This window comes from Bufo gargarizans, chromosome 7 (assembly GCF_014858855.1).
Source record: "Bufo gargarizans isolate SCDJY-AF-19 chromosome 7, ASM1485885v1, whole genome shotgun sequence".
Classification (NCBI taxonomy): Eukaryota; Metazoa; Chordata; class Amphibia; order Anura; family Bufonidae; genus Bufo; species Bufo gargarizans.
The window spans coordinates 19,574,257-19,596,861 of NC_058086.1; the positions used below are offsets into that span (position 1 = coordinate 19,574,257).

Consider the following 22,605-nt stretch of genomic DNA (forward strand, 5'->3'; position numbering starts at 1 on the left):
TCCGCCGCATATCGTAACGCGGGGAGACTGTATGTCCGGCTCCGCCCAGAACTGTACTGTCGCGTGAGCCTGACATCCCGGCGCGGCCCCGCGGACGGACCGGATGTGACGTTGGTGGTCGGGAGCGAGCGCGGTCTTTCCACACGTGGTGTTGCTGAGACGAGTCGGGAGCCATGAGGCGCCCCAGTAAGTGAGCGACCCGTGTATATAAGGGGAGGGCAAGGCGCCCAGTGTGACTGGGGAATAGTGCAGGGGACATCGTCTCAGTGGGGTGGGATACAGAAAGCGGCATCCCTACATGCTGGCTCTATTGATTGCACCACTGCGCCATTTGATCTCTATGGGAATGATGGAAATGGCGCTCAGCCGTAGCACGCATGTGTGACCACGGCTCCACTCACGGGGCTGTCCCGCCTGTGATCTGCGGGGGGCGCAGTGGTGCCACCGCCGATTGTACGATTCTCACTTCATCTTATGGGGAGGGGATAACCGGCTTGTGGCCACACGATTAGCAATCCACTTTGTGTTTTATAGTTACACTCCACAGGATAGGGGACACCTGATTGCTGGGGGTGTGACCACTGAGACCCCCTCCGATCCAGAGAACGGGGCCCCATTCCCTTGGTATGACGGGGTAGGTCGACATGCTCATTAATTGTCTATAGGCCTGCTGGAAATAGAGCGCCGTACTCGGCTGTCTCCGGCGCCCCGTAGAGAATGGACGTATGTCCGACCTGCCATTCCATCACATCAGGGGAACAGGCCCATTGTTTGGATCAGTGGGGGGCCCAGTGGTTGGACGCCCACCAACCGGTTATTCGTTATCCTGTGGCTAGGGGATAAGTTAAAAACTTGGCCCAACCCCTTTAAAAAATGTCTGTTAAAGTGGTTGTGTTATAAAAACTCAGGTAACCCCTGTGAACTGCCCGAGATAACAAATGAATGTACTTCGCGGTTTTCTCTGCTACTTGCTGCGCTGTGGTCCTCGCTGCCGGCTGTGCACAGAATGTCACCGCTGCCGCCAGGAAGTTGAAATGCTTGAAGAAACTGGGAGAATGGGTGATAATCCATTTATTTGTTAATTTAGGCTAATTTCACTCTTCCGGTGTGAATTCCGTCTGACAGTGCCGGGAATAGTGCAGACTGTTATATTTAATGGGGCCGACGGGCGTTCCGTCGTCATCCGACAGTGCCGGATCTAGTGAATTCTGATAGGCTGTTCCCTGCCGGAATTCGCATCATAGGTGTGAAACTACTTAGGCCATTCACAGGGTTTGCCCAAGTTATACCGTATTTTTCACCCTAAAAGACGCACTTTTTTCTAACCAAAGTGGGGGAGGGAAATGCCAGCTTGCTTTGCTGCTCTCAGAACACTGTAGAAATAAATGGAGCATGCTGGGAGTCGTAGTTTCACCGCAGCTGGAGTGCCGGAGGTTAGCCATCACTGAGTGACACTGTCCTGTGAACATCTTCAAAGATTCATAATTGTTTCTTTTTATTATTTTGGTTGCTGTATAGAAGTCCGGACTAAACGTTTCCATTTTTTTTTTTGTTCTGCTTTAGAGTTAAAGAGCGCGAGTAAGCGCATGTCATGCAGCAAACGATTTAAAATCCAAAAAAAGGTAAGCGTATGTAAATGTGCAAAGGCTGAAATTTCACAGTGTTTTCGGATCTGGTGTTGTCTGGGAATATATGTTATGGCATTCCATGATGGTAAAATACAAAAAACAAAACTGTGCCCTAAAAAAAATAGCTACTGTTTGGCTACCCCTATTTATAGCGGACGCATCTGAATGGAGATGGGGCTGCAGTGTGATTCATTGTGCTTCTTTTGGTAGCTGTCATCCCTGTATAGAGAAGTGTTCCTCATCAGATGTGTTGTATGTGAAATATAATATACACACGCACGGACCCATTCATTTATTTGGGGCCGCACGGTGTGCGGCCCGGCTCTGGAAATGTGGACCTGCACTAAAAGGTCCGCATTTCCGTTCCCGATAAAAAAAAAAAAATAGAACATGTCCTATTCTTGTCCGCAATTGCGGACAAGAATAGGTACAGTGTATATTCTATTAGTGCCTGTGATGTGCGGTCCGCAAAACACACTACGGACGTGTGAATGGAGCCTTAAGCAGCAGCACAGACTGTGTGAATAGGGTGCAAGTCCTCAGGGCATCTCTTCCACTGTATAATAAATCCAAAAAAACAATGCAGCACTCTGACGTCAGGTGAAAATGTGATGACCCAGTTTATTTCCCAGGCAACGTTTCGGATCTGTGGATACGCATTGTTATGGGGGGGAATCTGTGGATACGCACTGTTATTGGGGGGGGGGGGGAATCTGTGGATACGCACTGTTATTGGGGGGGGGGAATCTGTGGATACGCACTGTTATGGGGGGGGGGGAATCTGTGGATACGCACTGTTATGGGGGGGGGGGGGATCTGGATACGCACTGTTATGGGGGGGAATCTGTGGATACGCACTGTTATGGGGGAATCTGTGGATACGCACTGTTATGGGGGGGGAATCTGTGGATACGCACTGTTATGGGGGGAATCTGTGGATACGCACTGTTATGGGGGGGAATCTGGATACGCACTGTTATGGGGGGGAGGAATCTGTGGATACGCACTGTTATGGGGGGGGAATCTGTGGATACGCACTGTTATGGGGGGGGAATCTGTGGATACGCACTGTTATGGGGGGGGAATCTGTGGATACGCACTGTTATGGGGGGGGGAATCTGTGGATACGCACTGTTATGGGGGGGGGAATCTGTGGATACGCACTGTTATGGGGGGGAATCTGTGGATACGCACTGTTATGGGGGGGAATCTGTGGATACGCACTGTTATGGGGGGGGAATCTGTGGATACGCACTGTTATGGGGGGGGAATCTGTGGATACGCACTGTTATGGGGGGGGAATCTGTGGATACGCACTGTTATGGGGGGGGGAATCTGTGGATACGCACTGTTATGGGGGGGGAATCTGTGGATACGCACTGTTATGGGGGGGGGAATCTGTGGATACGCACTGTTATGGGGGGGGAATCTGTGGATACGCACTGTTATGGGGGGGGGAATCTGTGGATACGCACTGTTATGGGGGGGGGGAATCTGTGGATACGCACTGTTATGGGGGGGGGGAATCTGTGGATACGCACTGTTATGGGGGGGGGAATCTGTGGATACGCACTGTTATGGGGGGGGGATCTGTGGATACGCACTGTTATGGGGGGGGGGATCTGTGGATACGCACTGTTATGGGGGGGGGGATCTGTGGATACGCACTGTTATGGGGGGGGGGATCTGTGGATACGCACTGTTATGGGGGGGGGGATCTGTGGATACGCACTGTTATGGGGGGGGGGGATCTGTGGATACGCACTGTTATGGGGGGGGGGGATCTGTGGATACGCACTGTTATGGGGGGGGATCTGTGGATACGCACTGTTATGGGGGGGTCTGTGGATACGCACTGTTATGGGGGGGGGTCTGTGGATGATATATGTATATATGTGTGTGTGTGTGTCATCCACAGATGCCTCCCCCCCAATAACAGTGTCCATGTGTAAATAGTGAATGACCCCCCAATACAGGGGCCGGCAACTGATATTGGAATAGCAGCGGGGCCCAGTGCAGTCACTGTATTCTATTGCACCGGACCCCGCTCACTGTAGTAATCATATCTAACGTGTAGGCATGGGCGTTTTGATCTACTCTAGCAATTCTTTGCAGCAGTAGAGAAATCCACTGTAGTACTCACTTGAAACTCCTGGGCGGCAGCGTAACATTACTCACTACGTCACGCGCCTGCTACTCCCACTTTATGAATGAAGCAGGTGATGCAGGCGCGTGACGTAGTGAGTGATGTTACGCTGCGATACAAGCCTGCCAACCTTAAACTGCCATACACACGGTCACATGTCCCTTATCAGCTAATGCAAGCTTGCAGGTCCTACTCCAGGTTTCCATAACAACTGATCACAAGTTTTAGCAGTTTGCAGGTCCTGAAATATTCAGTCATATGACTAGGGCTGAAACGATTATTCGAATAACTCGATTAAATCGAGTCAAAAAATTCATGGATGCAGTTTCCCTGCATCGAGGAATCGTTCAGATCACGTGATCACGGAGCGGGAGTGAAATTAAGCGTCTCACTCACCGCTTCCGTGTCCTCCGGAGCCAGAGAGGCAGGACTGAGCGGCCGGCACAGAGGAGGGAGGAGGAGGGAGTCTCGGAGGAGACTGTGCGCGGCTGCCGCCGCTGAAGACCAAGTAGGAGGAGGAGGGGAGGGACGGAGGAGGAGGGGAGGGGAGGGACTGTGGCCACTGCGCCACCAATGAATGTGCCGGCCATATCCCACAGGGTCCCCCTCCTCCCCCCATCATTGGTGGCAGTGTCAGTTCCGATCGGAGCCCCAGCAGTGTAATGCTGTGGCTCCGATCGGTTACCATGGGAGCCAGGACGCTGCTTAAGTCCTGGCTGCCATGTTATGTTAGTGAGCAGAGAGCAGCGCATTATACTCACGTGCGCTGTGGCCGGCGGTCGCTCCTTCTCATAGGTCTGTGCGGCGCATTGCTAATGTTGTAAGCATTAGCAATCCACCGCACAGACAGAAGAAGGAGCGACCGGCGGCCACAGCGCACGTGAGTATAATGCGCTGCTCACTACTAACATACCATGGCAGCCAGGACTTAAGCAGCCATTACACTGCTGGGGCTCCGATCGGAACTGACACTGCCACCAATGATGGGGGGGAGGAGGGGGACCCTGTGGCCACTGCCACAAATGATTAATACTGGGGAGGGAGGGGGGTTGCGTTACCAGAGGGGGCAGATCAGAGGCTGGGGGGAGGCAGATCAGAGGCTGGGGGGGGAGGCAGAGCTGGGGGGGAGGCAGATCAGAGGCTGGGGGGGGAGGCAGATCAGAGGCTGGGGGGGGAGGCAGATCAGAGGCTGGGGGGGGGAGGCAGATCAGAGGCTGGGGGGGGGAGGCAGATCAGAGGCTGGGGGGGGAGGCAGATCAGAGGCTGGGGGGGGAGGCAGATCAGAGGCTGGGGGGGAGGCAGATCAGAGGCTGGGGGGGAGGCAGATCAGAGGCTGGGGGGGGAGGCAGATCAGAGGCTGGGGGGGGAGGCAGATCAGAGGCTGGGGGGGGGAGGCAGATCAGAGGCTGGGGGGGGAGGCAGATCAGAGGCTGGGGGGGGAGGCAGATCAGAGGCTGGGGGGAGGAGGCAGATCAGAGGCTGGGGGGGAGGCAGATCAGAGGCTGGGGGGGGGAGGCAGATCAGAGGCTGGGGGGGGAGGCAGATCAGAGGCTGGGGGGGGAGGCAGATCAGAGGCTGGGGGGGGAGGCAGATCAGAGGCTGGGGGGGGGGAGGCAGATCAGAGGCTGGGGGGGGAGGCAGATCAGAGGCTGGGGGGGGAGGCAGATCAGAGGCTGGGGGGGGAGGCAGATCAGAGGCTGGGGGGGGAGGCAGATCAGAGGCTGGGGGGGGAGGCAGATCAGAGGCTGGGGGGGGAGGCAGATCAGAGGCTGGGGGGGGAGGCAGATCAGAGGCTGGGGGGGGGAGGTAGATCAGAGGCTGGGGGGGGAGGCAGATCAGAGGCTGGGGGGGGGAGGCAGATCAGAGGCTGGGGGGGAGGCAGATCAGAGGCTGGGGGGGGAGGCAGATCAGAGGCTGGGGGGGGGGGCAGATCAGAGGCTGGGGGGGGGAGGCAGATCAGAGGCTGGGGGGGGGAGGCAGATCAGAGGCTGGGGGGGGAGGCAGATCAGAGGCTGGGGGGGGGAGGCAGATCAGAGGCTGGGGGGGGGAGGCAGATCAGAGGCTGGGGGGGGGGGAGGCAGATCAGAGGCTGGGGGGGGGGGAGGCAGATCAGAGGCTGGGGGGGGGAGGCAGATCAGAGGCTGGGGGGGGGGAGCCAGATCAGAGGCTGGGGGCAAGCAGATCAGAGGCTGGGGTAGGCAGATGGAGAGAGAGTGGTTAATGGAGGCTGCAAGCACCGCCTTGGCATGTATAAAGTTATTGGTTTAGAGAGGGGTTAATGAAGGCACCTCCAAGGTGCTTTCATTAACCTCTTCAGACCAATAACTTTATACATGCCAAGGTGCTTCCATTAACCCCTCAAAACCCAATGGGCATGTATAAAGTTATTGGTTTGGAGGGGTTAATGGAAGCACCTTGGCATTAGGCATGTATAAAGTTATTAACCCCTTCAAACCAATAACTTTATACATACCTAATTACGTACGTTATTTTAAGTAGCTTTTTCTTATTAGATTACTCGATGAATCGAGAAATATAATCGATAGAATACTCGATTACAAAAATATTCGTTTACTGCAGCCCTACATATGACGTATGACAGCACAACTTTACTGCTATATGCATGGGGGGCAGGGGCCACTATTAAACAGATGGGCGCTGTGGGGTTCACTGTTAAAAAGGCGGGCACCGTGGAGGTAACTGTTAAAGGGGCAGCCATTGTGAAAGTCACTGTTAAAGGGTCCGCCACCAAAGTCACTGTTGAAGGGGCTGTCACCATTAAAGGGGCGGCCACTGTGAAAGTCGCTGTTAAAGGGGCGGCCATTGTGAAAGTCACTGTTATTTAATATAAAATTGCAATAAATAAATACCCGAGCAATGCCGGGCCATCAGCTAGTATAGTGTATATTGTGTGTGAGAAATATATAGGGAGTTTTCGTCCCCCTTTCCTTACTTTTCCAATGTTACCCTATAGTAATGTTCATAAATTTTGCCCTGGTATCCCTATGTTGGGGATGACGAGGACAAACATCTCATGTAGTATTTTTTTAATACTGTTTATTTGCAATGTATAATGAGACGTGCAACTCGTAGAATGTATGTAACATTCCTTTTTGAAAACAATAAAACATGTTAAAAAAGATAAATATATAGGGAGTATATTGGGATTTTATACATGCTGACTGTATAGTGACCAATAATGTAAATCAGATTTTTCACAGCAGTAACACTGAAAAGGGTGCTCCAGGATTTATATACTGATAACTAATCGTCGGGATAGGTGATCAGTATATCGGCGGGGATCCGACTCCCGGCACCTCCACCTGTCCGCCTCCTCACAGCTTACCAAGCGCAAAGCTGTATATCACAGAATAGGGGATAACTATTAGATCGGTGGGGGTCCCAGTGGTAGGACCCACACAATCTAATAATTATCACCTATTCTGTGGATAACCAGAATGCTCGAGTATCTGCGTCAGTCTCATAGAGATGAATGGAGCTGCCATGCACATGTACAACCGGCCGCTCTGCTCATTTCAGAGAAGCTGCCAGGGATACAGGGCCTCCATTCTCGTGATCATCCGGGATCCAATCAGTCTAATAGTTGGCTCCATCCTGTGGATAGGGGATAATTTGAAATAACCGGAATACCCCTTTAAGCTGTATCTATGTGACTGATGAGTGCACACCTCACTCCATTCAAACCATAGGACTGCCAGAAATAGCGGAGTGCTGCACTTGCCTATCTCTGGCAATCTCATAGACTTTAAATAGAATGGGGGTGCAGATGCTTGGTCATTGCTCCTGTCAAATGGGGGACTCTTTAGCCCTGTTTTTGTGAAAGGGTGGAATCCAAGCGGCCAAACTACCATCAGTATAATAGTTGTCTCCTCTCCGGTGGAACACCTTTACAAAAAGTGAAGTACGGTAGTTGTCCATAGCAGCAATCAGATTGCATCCATGACATTGTCTGTACATATATGAATGTCGGACGAACACGTGAGTTTTTGCAGGACTGGCCGACCATCACAAGTTTCTTCTGCTCTGGTGTTCTTATGTAATGATTGTTTTGGGGGTTACTGGTGACAGACACTTTCATGGACATTCCATATGTTAACTCTGAGAACTTTCTTTATAAGGTGAAAGAACACAACCGGAAAGTCCGAAAGGAGGCGAAGAAAGGTGTTGGAACTAGAAAGCCAAAGAGAGATCTCCGCATTCCGAATGATGCCCCATTCAAGGAGGATATCTTGCGGGAGGCAGAGCAAAGAAAACAATTGGTTAGTTTTTTTTATTCTTCTTGGGGTGTGGTGACAGAGAAGGTTTGTTGCAAAATTGTCTTCGACTGAAAATCTGTTTGGTTCATCTGAGCGGGGTTGCTTCGGCAGCAGGCACCGGGTTTCTGATGGATGGTATAGTCATAGAAGATCTGCCGCCCGTTAACGCTTCTTAACAGTACCTCATTGTGACCGTTTTGACTTTACGTCCCGTGCATCACCAAATAACCTGCACCCCTTTTGTTTAAGAGAGAAGAGTTGAGGAAACAACAGAAACTTGAAAGACAGAAGGAAGTTGCAAAAAGAAGAGATTTGAATAAAACACCAGAAGACAAGAAAGAGAAACCTGTCAAGAAAAAAGCAGAGGTAACTGGGTGCAATCTGCTTTTAGCACAGTCGTTTTTTTATTTTTATTTACCCGGGTCTTAGTGTATTTTTAAGATTAAAAAGAATGTCCGGATTCCGATACTGATGACCGATCCTCAGGATCAGTTATCAATATTAGATTGACTGAGGGGTTCGTCTCACTGCTCCCCCTGCCGATCAGCTGCTTGAAGGGATTGTAGCACTCCTGTGAGGCCGCATTCTCTTCACCGCAATGCTGAATGGAAACAGGTGTAATTACAGCTCCTCTTCCAGGTTACTTGAAAGGGAAGGAGCGCAGTTGTTGCACTCCCGTCCAATCCAAGTGAATGCGACGGGAGAATGAATTACACCTGTTTACTGTCGGCATTGCTGATGGCAGACTAGTAGACAGGGAAGAGACCGAAACACTGCGTTCTCTTCAACAGCTGATCGGCGCGGGTGCCGGAAGTCGGACCTTTACCGTTCTGATATTGATGACCTATCCTGAGAATAGATGACCAATATCAGAAGACTGACATCCCCTTGAACATGATTTATTTTTTCTCCAAGGAGAAGGAGAAGAAGAAGGTGGTTGTGGAAAAACCAAAGAAACCAGCCATTAAGAACTTGACCAAATCTCTCTGCAGAGAAGTGAACAAGGTATGAATAATGGGTTACAATTGAAATAACCTATCTTTGGGGTGTGCGATGAGCCAGCTGCTTACCTTACCACTCAATTGTCAAGGGGCAAATCACATAGGATCCATAAAGGATCGTGATTTTGGCTGCCAAGTCCCTTTTATTGTACCCTGGAAGCATTGTATCTAGCAGAAAATACAGTCACTTCCCGAAGCACTATATGGCAGCACACACAGGATGCCTGCCGGAACATAATCTCCGAGCAGACCTGGCTGACTCAATGGATTACAGTGGCATGAAAGCGGATGAGATTTTTTTACATGTCTCATGTCCATATAGCATACAAAAATCAGTTTGGTAGCGGACATGCAGTACGGTATTTAAATTCACAGTGTTAATTCCTTCTGTGGATTTTCACCCCAGATTTCATTTTTTTTTGTGGTTTAGCTGGTTGTTTTGGATGCTGTAAGAACCCGCAAGACCATGATACAGGTTGTAAGTCATGATCAGTACAATATACAGACTGATGGGGCATATGCACTTTGTGCACAAGAAAAAATGGTGTCTGACCCCAATCCAAAGAATGTGGGTGGCATCTCACTCTGCTTCCTTATCTTCTCTTGACTTTAATAGGCAGTTACTGTGCATCATCATTCCGTGGCTAGATCGGCTACCAAAGGTTTGACCTCCATGAGTAGTTTGTCTTGTGTAGCAAATATCGGTTATACACCATAAGACTTGGTTCACACGTTTATGGTGGAGGTTCCGACAGTATCTTTTACTGCAGAATGCTGGTATTCATGCTGGAGACCCAACAAACACCATTATAGTGAATGAGATCAGTCAGGTGTATGCCGGCATACTGGAATTTGAACGCTAATCTGAGCCTAGCCTTTTGCTTGGAAACCAGTGACTCTCATGAATTCAGCCAGACAAGGTAAATGGTGTACAAACATCGCATTAACCTATATTTTCTGTAGGTGATCGAGGCAGCAGATGTCATCTTAGAAGTGTTGGATGCAAGAGATCCTCTGGGCAGCCGATGTGTGCAAGCAGAGCAAGCCGTGCTCCAGTCTCCGAACAAGAAACTCCTGCTTGTGCTCAACAAAATTGGTAAATTTGACACATTAGATGTTTGTGACCTCATGTGGTAGACCAGTGCTGTTAGAGAAATGAGGACAATTCTTGAAGTCCTATCTCATGGTGAGGACTTTCAGATCCAACTCTGATCTCATCTGTCTGGCCAGCACAGAACAGCCACACACACACACTGATAGCAGAGTTGCTACCTGCCATTCGTTAAATGACATTGTAATTAAAATATTGGTCTTGTTCTAGATCTAGTGCCCAGAGACATTGTTGAAAAGTGGCTGCAATTTCTAAGCAATCAACTTCCAACTATTGCCTTCAAGTGTTCAACACAAGTGCAAGAAAAAAGTCTGGTAAGTATGTCCTGGAACTGACTTGTACACATGTTTATGTATAGGCCATCCAATAAGTATTGGAGGTGTACTGGTAGCACCAACAAGCTTCATGGGTTCATAAGGTCTGAAAAATCGCAAACGCTAACAAAAATCTGTTTCGGTACCTTAAAGGGGTTCTCGGCTTTGTGAAATCCCTACTTGTTAGAAGGGTCCCTAGAAAACAAGCTGATCAAAAAGTGTCCCTGTGCAGAGTCCGCCAGCAATCGGCTGTCATTTTTGAGGAAACCTAGCAGTAAGTGTTAATTTGATGATCTGTCCTCTGGATAGATCAGCATCTGATTGGTGGGGGTCCGACCGGACCCCTGCCGATCAGCTGTTTGAGAAGGCAGCGGCGCTCCAGCAGCGCCGCAGCCTTCTTACTGTTTATTGCTGGCCGCCCAGTGACGTCACGACTGATATAAACTGGCCTGTGTGGGACTAAGCTCCATTCAAGTGAACAGAGCCGGGTGTCGGACCCCCACCAATCAGATGCTGATGATCTTTCCAGAGGATAGATAATCAGTTTAAACAAACTGCGGAACCCCTTAAAACATTACACAGTGTCCAGTGCGTTTCTTGAGTAATGCCAGACAGGGCAGGTCCTCCAGAGGGAGTAACTGTTGGTAGCTGGCCAAGAGACGAGGACTCTTAACCCATAATAATGTATAAAATGAGTGTAAAAAAATTCGAAATTTTCAGGAGTCAGGCAATGGAACTATTCAAAAATATGAACGGGTAGATATTTTTAAAGGGGTTATCCCATCACCTGACAATAGCACGCGTTAGGTCATATGCAGAGTATGTGCTGTGTGATGAGCTGTTTGTCCTGACTCTTTGATGAGCACAAGATCCAACTCTGAAATCAGCACTTTTTTTTTTTTCATATAACCTTAAAAACTATTTAAACTTTGAAAGATTTGATATCTATTTCCTTTTTTTTTTGCATGCCTGGAAAGAAAGAGAATCCTGAATGTATTCAGGGGACTACAGGAACGGTGTGCTACAGAGCAGCTTCCCTACTGAAGGTTCTTCACAGTTTGTGTCCCCCTCAAAGTGAGCCTATTAAAGTTGGCTTAATCGGTAAGAATGCATGGTGTCCTGTCCTTGGAACTGAATCTTGTACTGGGGAAGTGTTTAAGGCTGGTGGTGTTACATCGAGCTGCAATGTTAGATTTACATGTATTCATCTCCCTCAATTATATATAGCGCTGACATATTCAGCAGTGCTTTACAGACGTTATCATCACTTGCTGTCTTTAAAGTGAGGAAGGAAACCGAATTCCAGGTGGAAACCCACACAAGCACATACAAACTCCATACAGAGACTGACCTAGCACCCCAGCACTGCAAGGCACTAGTGCTGACCACTGAGCCACCATGCTGGTGGCAGGACTTCATGTAATACGTGGCCTCTGTAGACTTCAATATGCAATTTTAACATGCGGTGACTATATACACTGAGCAATTTATATCTTCCGTAAAATGACCTGCAGCCAGCCAATGCACAAGTAGTTGTATATGCATTGCCAGTATTCCTGATGTTACATATGTGTTTATATGCATAATTTAAAAAGAAATGGCTTGCATTAGAAAAACAAACAAAACCATATACACACCCTCTGTTCGATCGCCGCATCGGTGAGGTGCCGCTCTTACACACGTGGCTGCAACAGTCTCATTACCAGATCGATATCTCTCCTGGAGCAGTGTCACTGGAATGGAGGGGCATTTTGCAAATTGTTTATTTTTATTTTATTTTATTTTTTTGTCCAGTTGTTTGTGAATTACATTGACACATGAATAGGTGGAGATATGAGGACAAATCCTAACAGTCTGATGTTTCTGATGACCGTCAGATCCAACTCTGATCTCCATCTTATTTATGTAGATTTGACATGGATTATGTCATTTATCCAAATCGGCATTCAGTTTTAAATTATTTTTTTTTATTTAGGGTTTGCAAATGCAGGGAAGAGCAGTCTAATCAACACATTGAAGCAATATAAAGCCTGCAATGTGGGGACATCAAAAGGAACAACGAGGTAAGATTAGTCTAGGGGAGAGTTCGCCAACCAGTAGCTCAGCAGCTGCTGTGAAACCAGAACTGCTGGCATGCTGGGGGTTGTAGTTTCACAGTCACTTTGAGCCACAGGTTGGAGACCACTGGGTTATGGTAGATACATTCATACATGATGTGTAACTGGAGCTGACATTCCCGTGGAGCGTCCAACCAATCCAACTCTGAATCTTTTATTTTATTTTTTGTGTTTTCTTCCTTGAACGCTGATGTTACACACTGGCTCATTCTTCCTTCAGGATAATGCAAGAGGTGAAAATTAACAACAGAATCAGGATAATTGACAGTCCCAGCCTCGTCGCGTCTCCTGAGAACTCGCCTGTGACTCTCTGCGTGAGAAGCGCTTTTCAAAGTGACGACGGTGATCTTGTGGGCAACTTCACTAAGATTTTAAAACATTGTGATAAAAAGCAGGTATGCAGTCAGCCTGGGCTGGTAAAGGTTTATCCAGTACAGGAATTATATATGAATTTGGGTGATTATACTCCTGGTACTGTTACAGCTGAGTGTTTTACCAGCTATAGATGGAGATATGAGGAGAACTCCTAACAGTCTGATGTTTCTGATGACTGTCAAATCCAACTCTGATCTCCTCGTTCCTGTAGGATGTGCTTAGAATTATCTGTTATTAGGGATGAGCGAATCGACTTCGTGAGAAAGATCCGAAGTCGATTCGCATAAAACTTTGTTCCAGTATTAGAATGTATAGGCTCCGATGAGCCGACGTTATTGCTTTGCGAAGTCTCGCGAGACTCCAGGTAATAACTTCATAAATGAATTTGTACTGTAAAAAAAAAAGACCTTTCCCGAACTCCGGTTCGGTTCCAAGTGGTACCTGGTATGTTGGTGTAACCTGCTAATTTTAGTGGGACCAGCCACCCATCTATCGTGTATGGGGTGTGCCAACTCTCCCCCACGAGGTGTTTTAGGTAAAAGGGTCACGTATATTGTATTTCAAAATGCCCGATCTTTTATTCTCAAGGGAGAGACTGCTCGATGTCTGACAGTGGCCTATTCCCCTCAGCCTGTTGAGAACATATACTTACTCAGTAAAGCGTGCATATGTATGGGGAAGAGGTAGCTCTCTTTACGCCAGCAGCTGACTAAAGTATTTGGCCAACCTAGAGTTTTCCCAAAGTTCACCTGAATCTCGGACAGCATTAAGTCTAGGGCTACACAGCGACATTGGTCGCAGCCAGGATTACTGAGTAGCAGTGATCCCATAACAATGAAAGGGATTGTCGCAGCAGTTGCAAGAAATCCAACGCTGATGGATTTCTTGCGACTGCCGCGGTGATCCCATTCAGTTCTATGGGATCACCGCTACTCTGCAAAAGGTTTCGAACGACCAGTGTAGCCCTAGCCTTAAGGTGCAGCCATGCATGTCAGATATGCTGCAGATTTTCCACAGCTGGGAAGGAGAGGAATGGAGGTGATAGCAAGTGTACTGTGTTCCTGTATGTTTCCTGTCAGTAGTGTTGAGCGGCATCGGCAATATTCGAATTCGCAAATTTTTGGCCGAATATTCGCCATAAATTTGCTAATTTGTCATTGCGAAAATCGGCAATGTAGCATATTCGCAATTAGAATATGCAACACTATTTGCGAATATGAATTTATAGCACTATATTCTACATATTCGCGAATTCTCAAAGTGGAGATATTCGTGCTCAACACTAGCTGTCAGTGCTGATCGCTGGCAGCAGCAGTCCTCGTATCTTTCCAGCTCTAACTAGGGACCCTAGGAAGTAAGGGGAGTTCTGCTGGCAACAGGGAAAATATGCAGGGAAACTTGTAAAATCTGTTTGTTTTTTTACCACCATTCCAAAGTTACATCACAAATGTAGGGAGGCAGAGGCAGGCTGAGATGCCTGTCTCTGCATCTTACGGTTAGCCATCTTCAGTGTTTATTAGACTCAGAAATTTGGAGTTTCCTTAGTAACGCTCAGAGGATTTCTAAGGGAACACTTTACATGCAGTATTCTATTAAAAGTTTAAAGGGATTTTCCGGAAGTTTAATGTTCATGTACTAGCCTCAGGATAGGTGGGGTTCTGACACCTGGCTCCCCTGCCGACCAGCTGTTTGAAGAGGCTGCTGCCTCCTGGCAATTTTCAAAGCGCTGCGCCATAGATTGTATAGCAGCTGTGTTTTTGTATTGCATCCCAGGCCTATTCACTTGAATGGGACTAAGCTGCAAAGTGACGGATGAACATGAGGAAGAGGCCACGCAACTCAATGGGGTGCTGTGGCCTCCTCAAACAGCAGATCAGCAAATTCACATTTACACAAGATGTATCTCGCTGCAGCAAGATTCTGCCTCACAAGAACAGGCATTGCACGGGTTATTATGGTGCATCCAATGTGAACATATTACATTTAAGAAGACTATCCTGATATAATATTGCACACGTTTGGTTTTTGCCCATCACAGTGACAGTCATATTTGATGGTTTCATGATTATCCGTTTCCCTATATATTAAAACATTGCAGAATCTTTTACATGTAATATTTTTTCTCTTGGGCTTTTGCAGGTTATGTTGCGGTACAATATTGCGGACTACAGAAGTCCCCTGGAATTCTTAGATTTATTTGCTCATAAAAGAGGACTTTTGAAAAAAAAAGGTTTGGCCGACCTGGAGGCAGCTGCGAAAATCTTCTTGGGGGATTGGATCGGGTAAGCCCAAAATACATTCTTAGGGCTCGTGCACATGAACGTATTTTCTTTCTGTGTCTACGTTTTTTTGCGGAACAGAAATGGAAGGTACTCCGTGTGCATTCTGTTTCCGTATGTCCGTATTTTCGTTCCGCAAAAAAATAGAACATGTCCTATTATTGGCCGCATTACAGACAAGGATAGTACTGTTCTATTAGGGCCCAGCTGTTCAATAAGATACCGTGGACCGCAAAATACATATGGTCGTGTACGTGAGCCCTTACTCATCAAGAGCGAATACTTCACAATTGTTCATTGTATGTTTTGCTAAAACACTTGTGTATTCCTAGATCCAAACTTCCTTACTACACTCGGCCGCCTACATCATTCAAATCTCACATCGATCGTAAGCAGACATCTGACATGATGGAAGCTGTTAACCGTAAACTCCTCAATGGTGAAAATAAAAGAAATATTAGAGGTATATATTTTGTTAATCCAAATGTTGTAAAACAAAACCAATTTACACATGATGGAAGGATGGTTCTGACCCAATGCCCAGTAGCAGAGCGTACAGATAAGCCGTTTTTTCTGTTTTGCATAGGTGTCAAAAACCCAGGGCTTTCCAGCTGTATCGGTTTTCATTTTTCCGAAATGACCAATGGTATAATTGACGAAAATGAAGTCAAAGAGCCGGACCAAGAACCCACTGACGTGGAGAGTGAAGAGGATGAAATGGAAGAGGATGAGGCTATTGGTGAAGATGATGAGGCTATTGGTGAAGATGAAGAGGCAAGTTTGAGGGGGGGGGGGGGGATACAGATGTATGTTAGAAAATGTGCATGGATTGCTCTATATGTACATCCAACCATGTACTATTTTTGTATTTCACAAAATGTTCGTCCGCCAATTTTGGTTTTGTTGCGGATAGTGGTAGGGCCTAGGGAGCACTATAAGAATTTAAGGTCACCTTATGAAAGCTGGGGGGAGAAAGTCATTATAATCTGATGGAGGGGATCTATGGGGTAAAAAACAGCATCCAGTTTTAAGGTATTTTATTGTTGTATAAAGTGGATTTGCAGATGGGGTTAAACTTGAATAATAAAAAAAAAAAAACACATTCCATATGGAATTTTAATACATTTCTTATTGTGACTTTTACAGAACGAAACCCCAGAGGCAGTAGAAGAGCCCGGTATGTAATCCTTCTCTTCACATATGGCACTGTTTTTCCTGACTTTATAATCCTGTAAATTGTTTTTTTTGTGATTTATGCCAAGTTGCATGGTGACTGCCCACCAGCAGGCAGTGCAGGTGACAAGTGAACAGTATAAAGGCAGACAAAAAACCCGATGCCACTTGTTTTTTCATTATATATAGAAGAAAAAAAACATGGATGCTTATGAATCAATGCACAATTGCTTTTTCTCGCCCATTTTCCTTGGGGGACACAGACCTTGGGTATAGCTCAGCTCCCTAGGAGGCGTGACACTAAGTAAAACTGTTAAGCCCCTCCTCCATCAGCTATACCCTCAGCCTGGAGATAGAGGCTACCAGTTTTAGCTTAGTGTCCAAGGAGGCAAGACACTCCCTGCTACTGCAGGGCTGTTTTCTCCTTGTTTTAATTTTTTCTCTAATTTTGTTATTTTATTTTTGTTTTTTCCTAGGGATACCAGAGACGCATTGGACCTCTCTGTTCTCCCGGGGTTGAGCCGCACCAGTGCCAACGTATTTGCGCTGCTGCCTCCCCCACTGAAGCAATAGGAGGATCTGGGCAGCACCGGCTCCCCTACATCCCGCCAGCTAGGGGGTCGCCCGCACGCCAAGCCCCTCTTCCAGCTTCCTGCCACTGCGGTGCCAGGGGCTGAAGGGGCGACCCTGCTGGAAGGAAATGAGGGTGAAGACAGGTAAGATGGCTTTTCCAGCCCATTCCCTGTCCCTGTTGCACTGGGTTCGGGGGGGGGGCACCCGTGGTCGGCCGTTTCCTGCGCTTCTCAGAGCGCTCTGTGGGATCTCCCCATCTGCCTGCTTTTCATGTACCTCCCGATCTTACACATCCCGCCGCCGCCCGCTGCTTAAAAGATAGCCCCTGCTTCTTACTACCTCCCCGCCGCCGCCCGCTCCGTACCGTGATCGAGGGGGCGGGGCTTAGGCCCGGCATCGGCGGTTCGGCGGGACGGGGGTCAGGTGACCACCTTACCTTCCGACGTCCGGTTATACCGCCGCGCTTTTGGGGCCTGCGGGCCCTTCTTTGACAACATATGCCTGGGAATCTCGGGCAGCACGGGGTGCGGGTGTTTTTTCGCGCGCGCGTCATGGGGGCGGAGTTTCGTTATGAAACATTCAAGCGTGGAGGGGGCGGAGCTTGTTCCCGCGTCTCTGCTCAAGCTTGCCGCGCTTCCTCACTCCGGACTGAAGTGGAGACACGTGGGAGACACCGGTGCATCGCTGGGGACGCACGCTGGTTTTCTGGCTGCCTCGCGGCTGCTGATCTGGACCTTCGCTCCTAGGGATCTGACCTGACGTTCTTCTGAGGCACTGGTAGGGCTGTTAACCCTCTCCTAACCCCACTGGTCATAGCCGCTGCAATCCCTTGTCCCTGTATCAAGGTACGACCACTTGTCAGCATGTCTGATCCCACGGGTGCCCCCAAACCCTGGTACCACGCCTGTACCGCCTGCAAGGCACTTTTTCCAAGTGGGCAATCTGAGCCGCATTGCCTTGCATGTCAGGCCCCGGTGCAGGGCCCGCTTTCTGCTGTGCCCCCTGTTTCTGAACCCCCTGACTGGGCTAGGTCTCTGTCTCTGGCGGTGGAGAGCCTTACACACGTGGTGGGCCGTCTCGTGGATAGACCGCCTCTCCCGCAGACTGCCGAAATCCCTGTCGCACCTGCTGGGAATGCCGTTTCTGCCGCCCCCACTGATTCCCTGCCTCCCAGTGAATCTTCCAGGGCCCGGCGTACTCAGAAACGTTCAAGGGTTGAGCGCACATCTTCTCCTGATGTTTCGCTCTCTCCGCCATGCGTGCGAGCTCAGTCAAGCCTATCCTCTCAAAGGGATACGCCTTCTGAGGGAGAACTGGCGGATTCGGATGTGGACATGGACTCAGAGCTTCCGTCAAAATTGTCATCCGCGGTGGGGCATCTTATCACTAGTATCCGCGATACCTTTCGGATACACGATGACCCCCCCAGCTCTGAACAGGCCGGCGTGTCCTTTCTCCGACCCAGACAGGCCTCCAAGGTCTTTCCCATACATGCAGATTTTTCTTCTGTGGTATCCAAGGCTTGGACTCGGCCAAACGTCCGCTTTGTTACACCAAAAAAGCTGGACATTTGTTATCCCTTTCCGGCGGAGTCTGTGACCACCTGGACATCTCCGCCCAAGGTGGATCCTCCTGTGGCTCGCCTGTCCAAAAGCACTGCTATTCCTGTACAGGACGGATCTTCCCTCCAGTCCGCTGAGGACCGTCGGACGGAATCCCTTTCCAAGGCAATATTTTCTGCCTCTGGTTCAGCCCTTAGACCGGTTTTTGCCTCCGCCTGGGTTGGCAAAGCGGTCTCTGAATGGGGTTTGCAGCTGGAGCAGGAGTTGGGGTCGGACGTTCCGATCTTCCACGAGCATTTAGGCTCGCTACGTTTGACGGCGTGGCTGTTGAGACCGCCGTCTTAACGCGCCGGGGTTTCTCCGCGGACGTTGTCCGCACCATGATCCGTGCTCGTAAACCCGTATCTTCGAGGATCTACTATCGGGTTTGGAGGTCCTATCTGGGGTTCTGTGAGTCCCGGAGCGTCCCACCTCTCCGGTTTTCTCTTCCCACGATCCTGTCCTTCCTCCAGTCGGGCCTGGACCTGGGGCTGGGCCTCAGTTCTCTGAAGGGACAGATTTCGGCGCTGTCTATTCTTCTCCAGCGTCCCCTGGCCCCTCTGGGGCCGATTAAGACCTTTTTGCAAGGGGTGGCTCACTCTGTTCCACCGTATCGCCCTCCGGTTCCTTCCTGGGACCTGAATGTGGTGCTCTCGGCGCTTCAATCTGCCCCCTTCGAGCCCTTGCGGGAGGTCTCCCTTCGCCTTCTGTCCTGCAAGGTCATCTTTCTTGTGGCCATCACGTCTCTCCGGCGGGTGTCTGAGTTGGCGGCTCTTTCTTGTTCCGAACCTTTCCTGATCTTCCACCAGGATAAGGTTGTGCTCCGACCAGTCCCGGCTTTCCTGCCAAAGGTGGTCTCCGCCTTTCACATCAATGAGGACATCGTCCTTCCGTCGCTCTGTCCCTCTCCTTCCCACTCCAGAGAACGGGAACTGCACCGTCTGGATGTGGTCAGGGCATTGAGGATTTACTTGGAGGTCACCGGATCCTTCCGGCGCACGGATTCCCTGTTTGTGGTCCCGGAGGGTTCGCGCAAGGGTTTGGCGGTCTCCAAGGTGGCCATTGCCCGGTTCATTAAACTGGCGGTGTCTGAGGCTTATCGAACCAAGGGTAGGGCTCCGCCTTTCGGCGTCACTGCTCATTCCACCAGAGCAGTCGGGGCTTCCTGGGCGCAGAGGCATCGAGCCTCGGCTGAGCAGTTGTGCAAAGCGGCCACTTGGTCCTCTTTGCACACTTTCACCAGGTTCTATAGGGTGCATACGCACGCGTCGGCGGATGCTGCTTTGGGCCGCCTGGTCTTGCAGGCTGCGGTTTCCTGATGCTCCGGTGGTCCGCCTTGGGTTATGGTCCCTCCCTTCTTGGACTGCTCTTGAACGTCCCAAGGTCTGTGTCCCCCAAGGAAAATGGGCGAGAAAAGGAGATTTTTGTATAACTTACCAGTTAAATCTCTTTCTTGCTCTTCCTTGGGGGACACAGCACCCACCCTTCTGTGTTTGGTTCTAGGGTTTTGGCTGGCGCCCCGTTGGGTTGTTGGCTGTTGTTTGCATTGTTGGTTGTTTCCTTTCACTACTTGGACACGCAACTGGTAGCCTCTATCTCCAGGCTGAGGGTATAGCTGATGGAGGAGGGGCTTAACAGTTTTACTTAGTGTCACGCCTCCTAGGGAGCTGAGCTATACCCAAGGTCTGTGTCCCCCAAGGAAGAGCGAGAAAGAGATTTAACTGGTAAGTTATACAAAAATCTCCTTATTAAGTGGATTTTATAACTGATCTATCCTCTGGATAGGTCATCAGTATCTGATCAGTGGGAGTCCCAACACCTAGGACCCCCCGCTGATCAGCTGTTTGAGAAAGCAGCGCAGCTCAGCCCCATTGAAGTGAATGGAGTGGAGTTGTGATACCAAACACAGCCGCTATACAATGCATCATTGCGCAGGGCAAGGGCTTTTTCTTTACTGCCAGTGACGTACCAGGTACATACCCGGTCTGTTAGGTGGAGACTTCCACCTAGCAGTGAGCCCGGAGACGTGACAAATGGGCGGTTTTAGGCCTGCTCTAGGCTGGGACAGCGCTACAGACGTCCTATTAGTGCCCGTGACGTCACCGGGATCACTGCTAGGAGGAAGCCTCCACCTAGTATACTGAGAAAAAGCTGGTTGCGGCACTGGCAGTAAACAAACAGTCCTTGTCCTGCACTATGCCAGACCACCAGAGCTAGAAATGCTCCACGCATACATGGTAGATGAGGGAAGGGGAGATTATGTCACACAGACAACCCCTTTAACTGGTGAACGAACAGAACACTTACCCGGCGCCCTCCTTTTCAGCTGCAGATCCATTAATTCCTGGACTCCTATCATCCAAGATGGCGGCACTGCTTCTCAAACTGCCTACTGTGCTTTTACTAGTCCAAGACACTGCTGCTCCCACTTCAAAGACCAGGGATGGACATAGCAGGAAGCGTCTTGGACTACTAGTGTACATCAGGTAGTCTGAGAAGTGGTGCAGCCATCTTGGATGACAGAAAAGGAGCCAGAGAGACTGTGCATCTGAAGGTGAAGGCGAAGGCATCAGGTATGTGTTCTGTTCATTCTCCAGCTACTGTGACTTTATTTTTATTTTTCCCCTCTTGAATCAGTTACTTTAATTTTTACACTTGAAATTGTTAAAACAGATTGAGGTCTCCTGTCTGAGGGTAATGTAGGGTAGAAGGAAACATCATGTTCTTGGACATGTAGCTCCATTTGTGATTCAGTATTTTCATGTAATAGAGCTGAAAGGGATTGTCTGGTTTCAGAAGGAAACTGGACAATACAGGGGATCCATCTGCTATAAAGAAGTGATCTATACTTACATGGCAGATCCCACTTGGGTTCTTCCGGCCAGGACTGCTGCAGCCAATCACTGTCTGCTTTGGTGGCTGTAGTGGTCGTGTGTTGTCAGTGTGACATCACTGCTGCAGCCTTTGGTGGCTGTAGTGGTCGTGTGTTGTCAGTGTGACATCACTGCTGCAGCCTTTGGTGGCTGTAGTGGTCGTGTGTTGTCGGTGTGACATCACTGCTGCAGCCTTTGGTGGCTGTAGTGGTCGTGTGTTGTCAGTGTGACATCACTGCTGCAGCCTTTGGTGGCTGTAGTGGTCGTGTGTTGTCAGTGTGACATGACTGCTGCAGCTGGGTGAGCAAATCCCGGCTGGGAAACTGGAACGGCAGCTTGATCGGCGGATCCTGTGTTTTTTTTTTGTTTCCTCCTGAAACTGGACTGTGAAGCAGCACAATGCAGACGGCCCCCCTACCTAGCACAGTCAGCAGTTTTGAATTGTCTCTTTAAAATAAGATTTCCTCTGCCGACAAACTTACAGCTTTCCAGTAGAGACAGTGTGCAGCCATACAGGAACAGCGGACACGGCGGTGCCACGTGTAAGCCTTCACCGCACTGGTGTGAGGATAAGTAGAGTTGATTCTCTAGGCTGATGTTTTTGGGCTATGAGAAGAATACTGCTTGTGTTGTCTGTTCCCTTCTATATCATGTTTAGTGGCACCAAGAATCTCTTATTTCATTAGACTTGTTTTTACTTTTCAGCACCAAGCAAGAAATCCATAAAGGCGGTCAGCTTTGATAAACCCGCTGCAGTAGAGGATGATTATGACTTCAACGCTGATTTTAACTGAAACGGCAAAAGGATTCTGGTCGTGTGCGAGTGGTTATAAAGCGGAAACTCGTATAAGAAGTTTGAGTCTGTTGGAAGACAACAGTGGTCACTGTATATAGAATGACATTCTGTAATGTGGATTCTGTGAATCTCTGCTCATTGATGTGTATGCAAAGCCTGGGATGTGGAGGATGGCACTCCATGTAATAAATATTCAGTGTATCCAAGATGTGTGTTTAATTTATTAAAATTATTCTATGGGGGGCAGAGCAGATGCTTAAATGGGTTGTCTGGGTTCTAGATATGGATGACATCCTCGGGCTAGGTCATCAACATCAGATTGGTGGTAGACCCTGCACCCT

At 49.0% G+C, this 22,605-nt stretch overlaps 1 protein-coding gene and 3 non-coding genes across 4 annotated transcripts; all 4 read left to right on the forward strand.

Moving 5' to 3' along the window:
* Positions 1-90: 90 nt before the first annotated feature.
* GNL3 (G protein nucleolar 3) lies at positions 91-22,470 on the forward strand. The gene is made up of 15 exons (XM_044302085.1): positions 91-186; positions 1,564-1,622; positions 7,914-8,054; positions 8,301-8,417; positions 8,967-9,056; positions 10,016-10,148; positions 10,374-10,477; positions 11,455-11,578; positions 12,453-12,540; positions 12,815-12,989; positions 15,109-15,251; positions 15,581-15,711; positions 15,835-16,022; positions 16,395-16,425; positions 22,174-22,470. Exons 1-15 carry the CDS (start codon positions 174-176, stop codon positions 22,260-22,262), a joined length of 1,626 nt encoding a protein of 541 aa, XP_044158020.1. The 5' UTR covers positions 91-173; the 3' UTR covers positions 22,263-22,470.
* LOC122944295 lies at positions 10,203-10,277 on the forward strand. The gene has a single exon (XR_006390972.1). It is a non-coding gene; the product is annotated as a small nucleolar RNA SNORD19 (small nucleolar RNA).
* LOC122944294 lies at positions 12,306-12,379 on the forward strand. Its single transcript, XR_006390971.1, has one exon. It is a non-coding gene; the product is annotated as a small nucleolar RNA SNORD19 (small nucleolar RNA).
* On the forward strand, positions 13,103-13,176 carry LOC122944292. The gene has a single exon (XR_006390970.1). It is a non-coding gene; the product is annotated as a small nucleolar RNA SNORD19 (small nucleolar RNA).
* Positions 22,471-22,605: the final 135 nt, after the last annotated feature.

Coding starts and splice junctions, on each gene's coding strand:
- GNL3 (XM_044302085.1), top strand. Junction 8,418..8,966: donor CTGTCAAGAAAAAAGCAGAG/GTAACTGGGTGC, acceptor TTTTTCTCCAAG/GAGAAGGAGAAGAAGAAGGT. Junction 9,057..10,015: donor TCTGCAGAGAAGTGAACAAG/GTATGAATAATG, acceptor TATTTTCTGTAG/GTGATCGAGGCAGCAGATGT.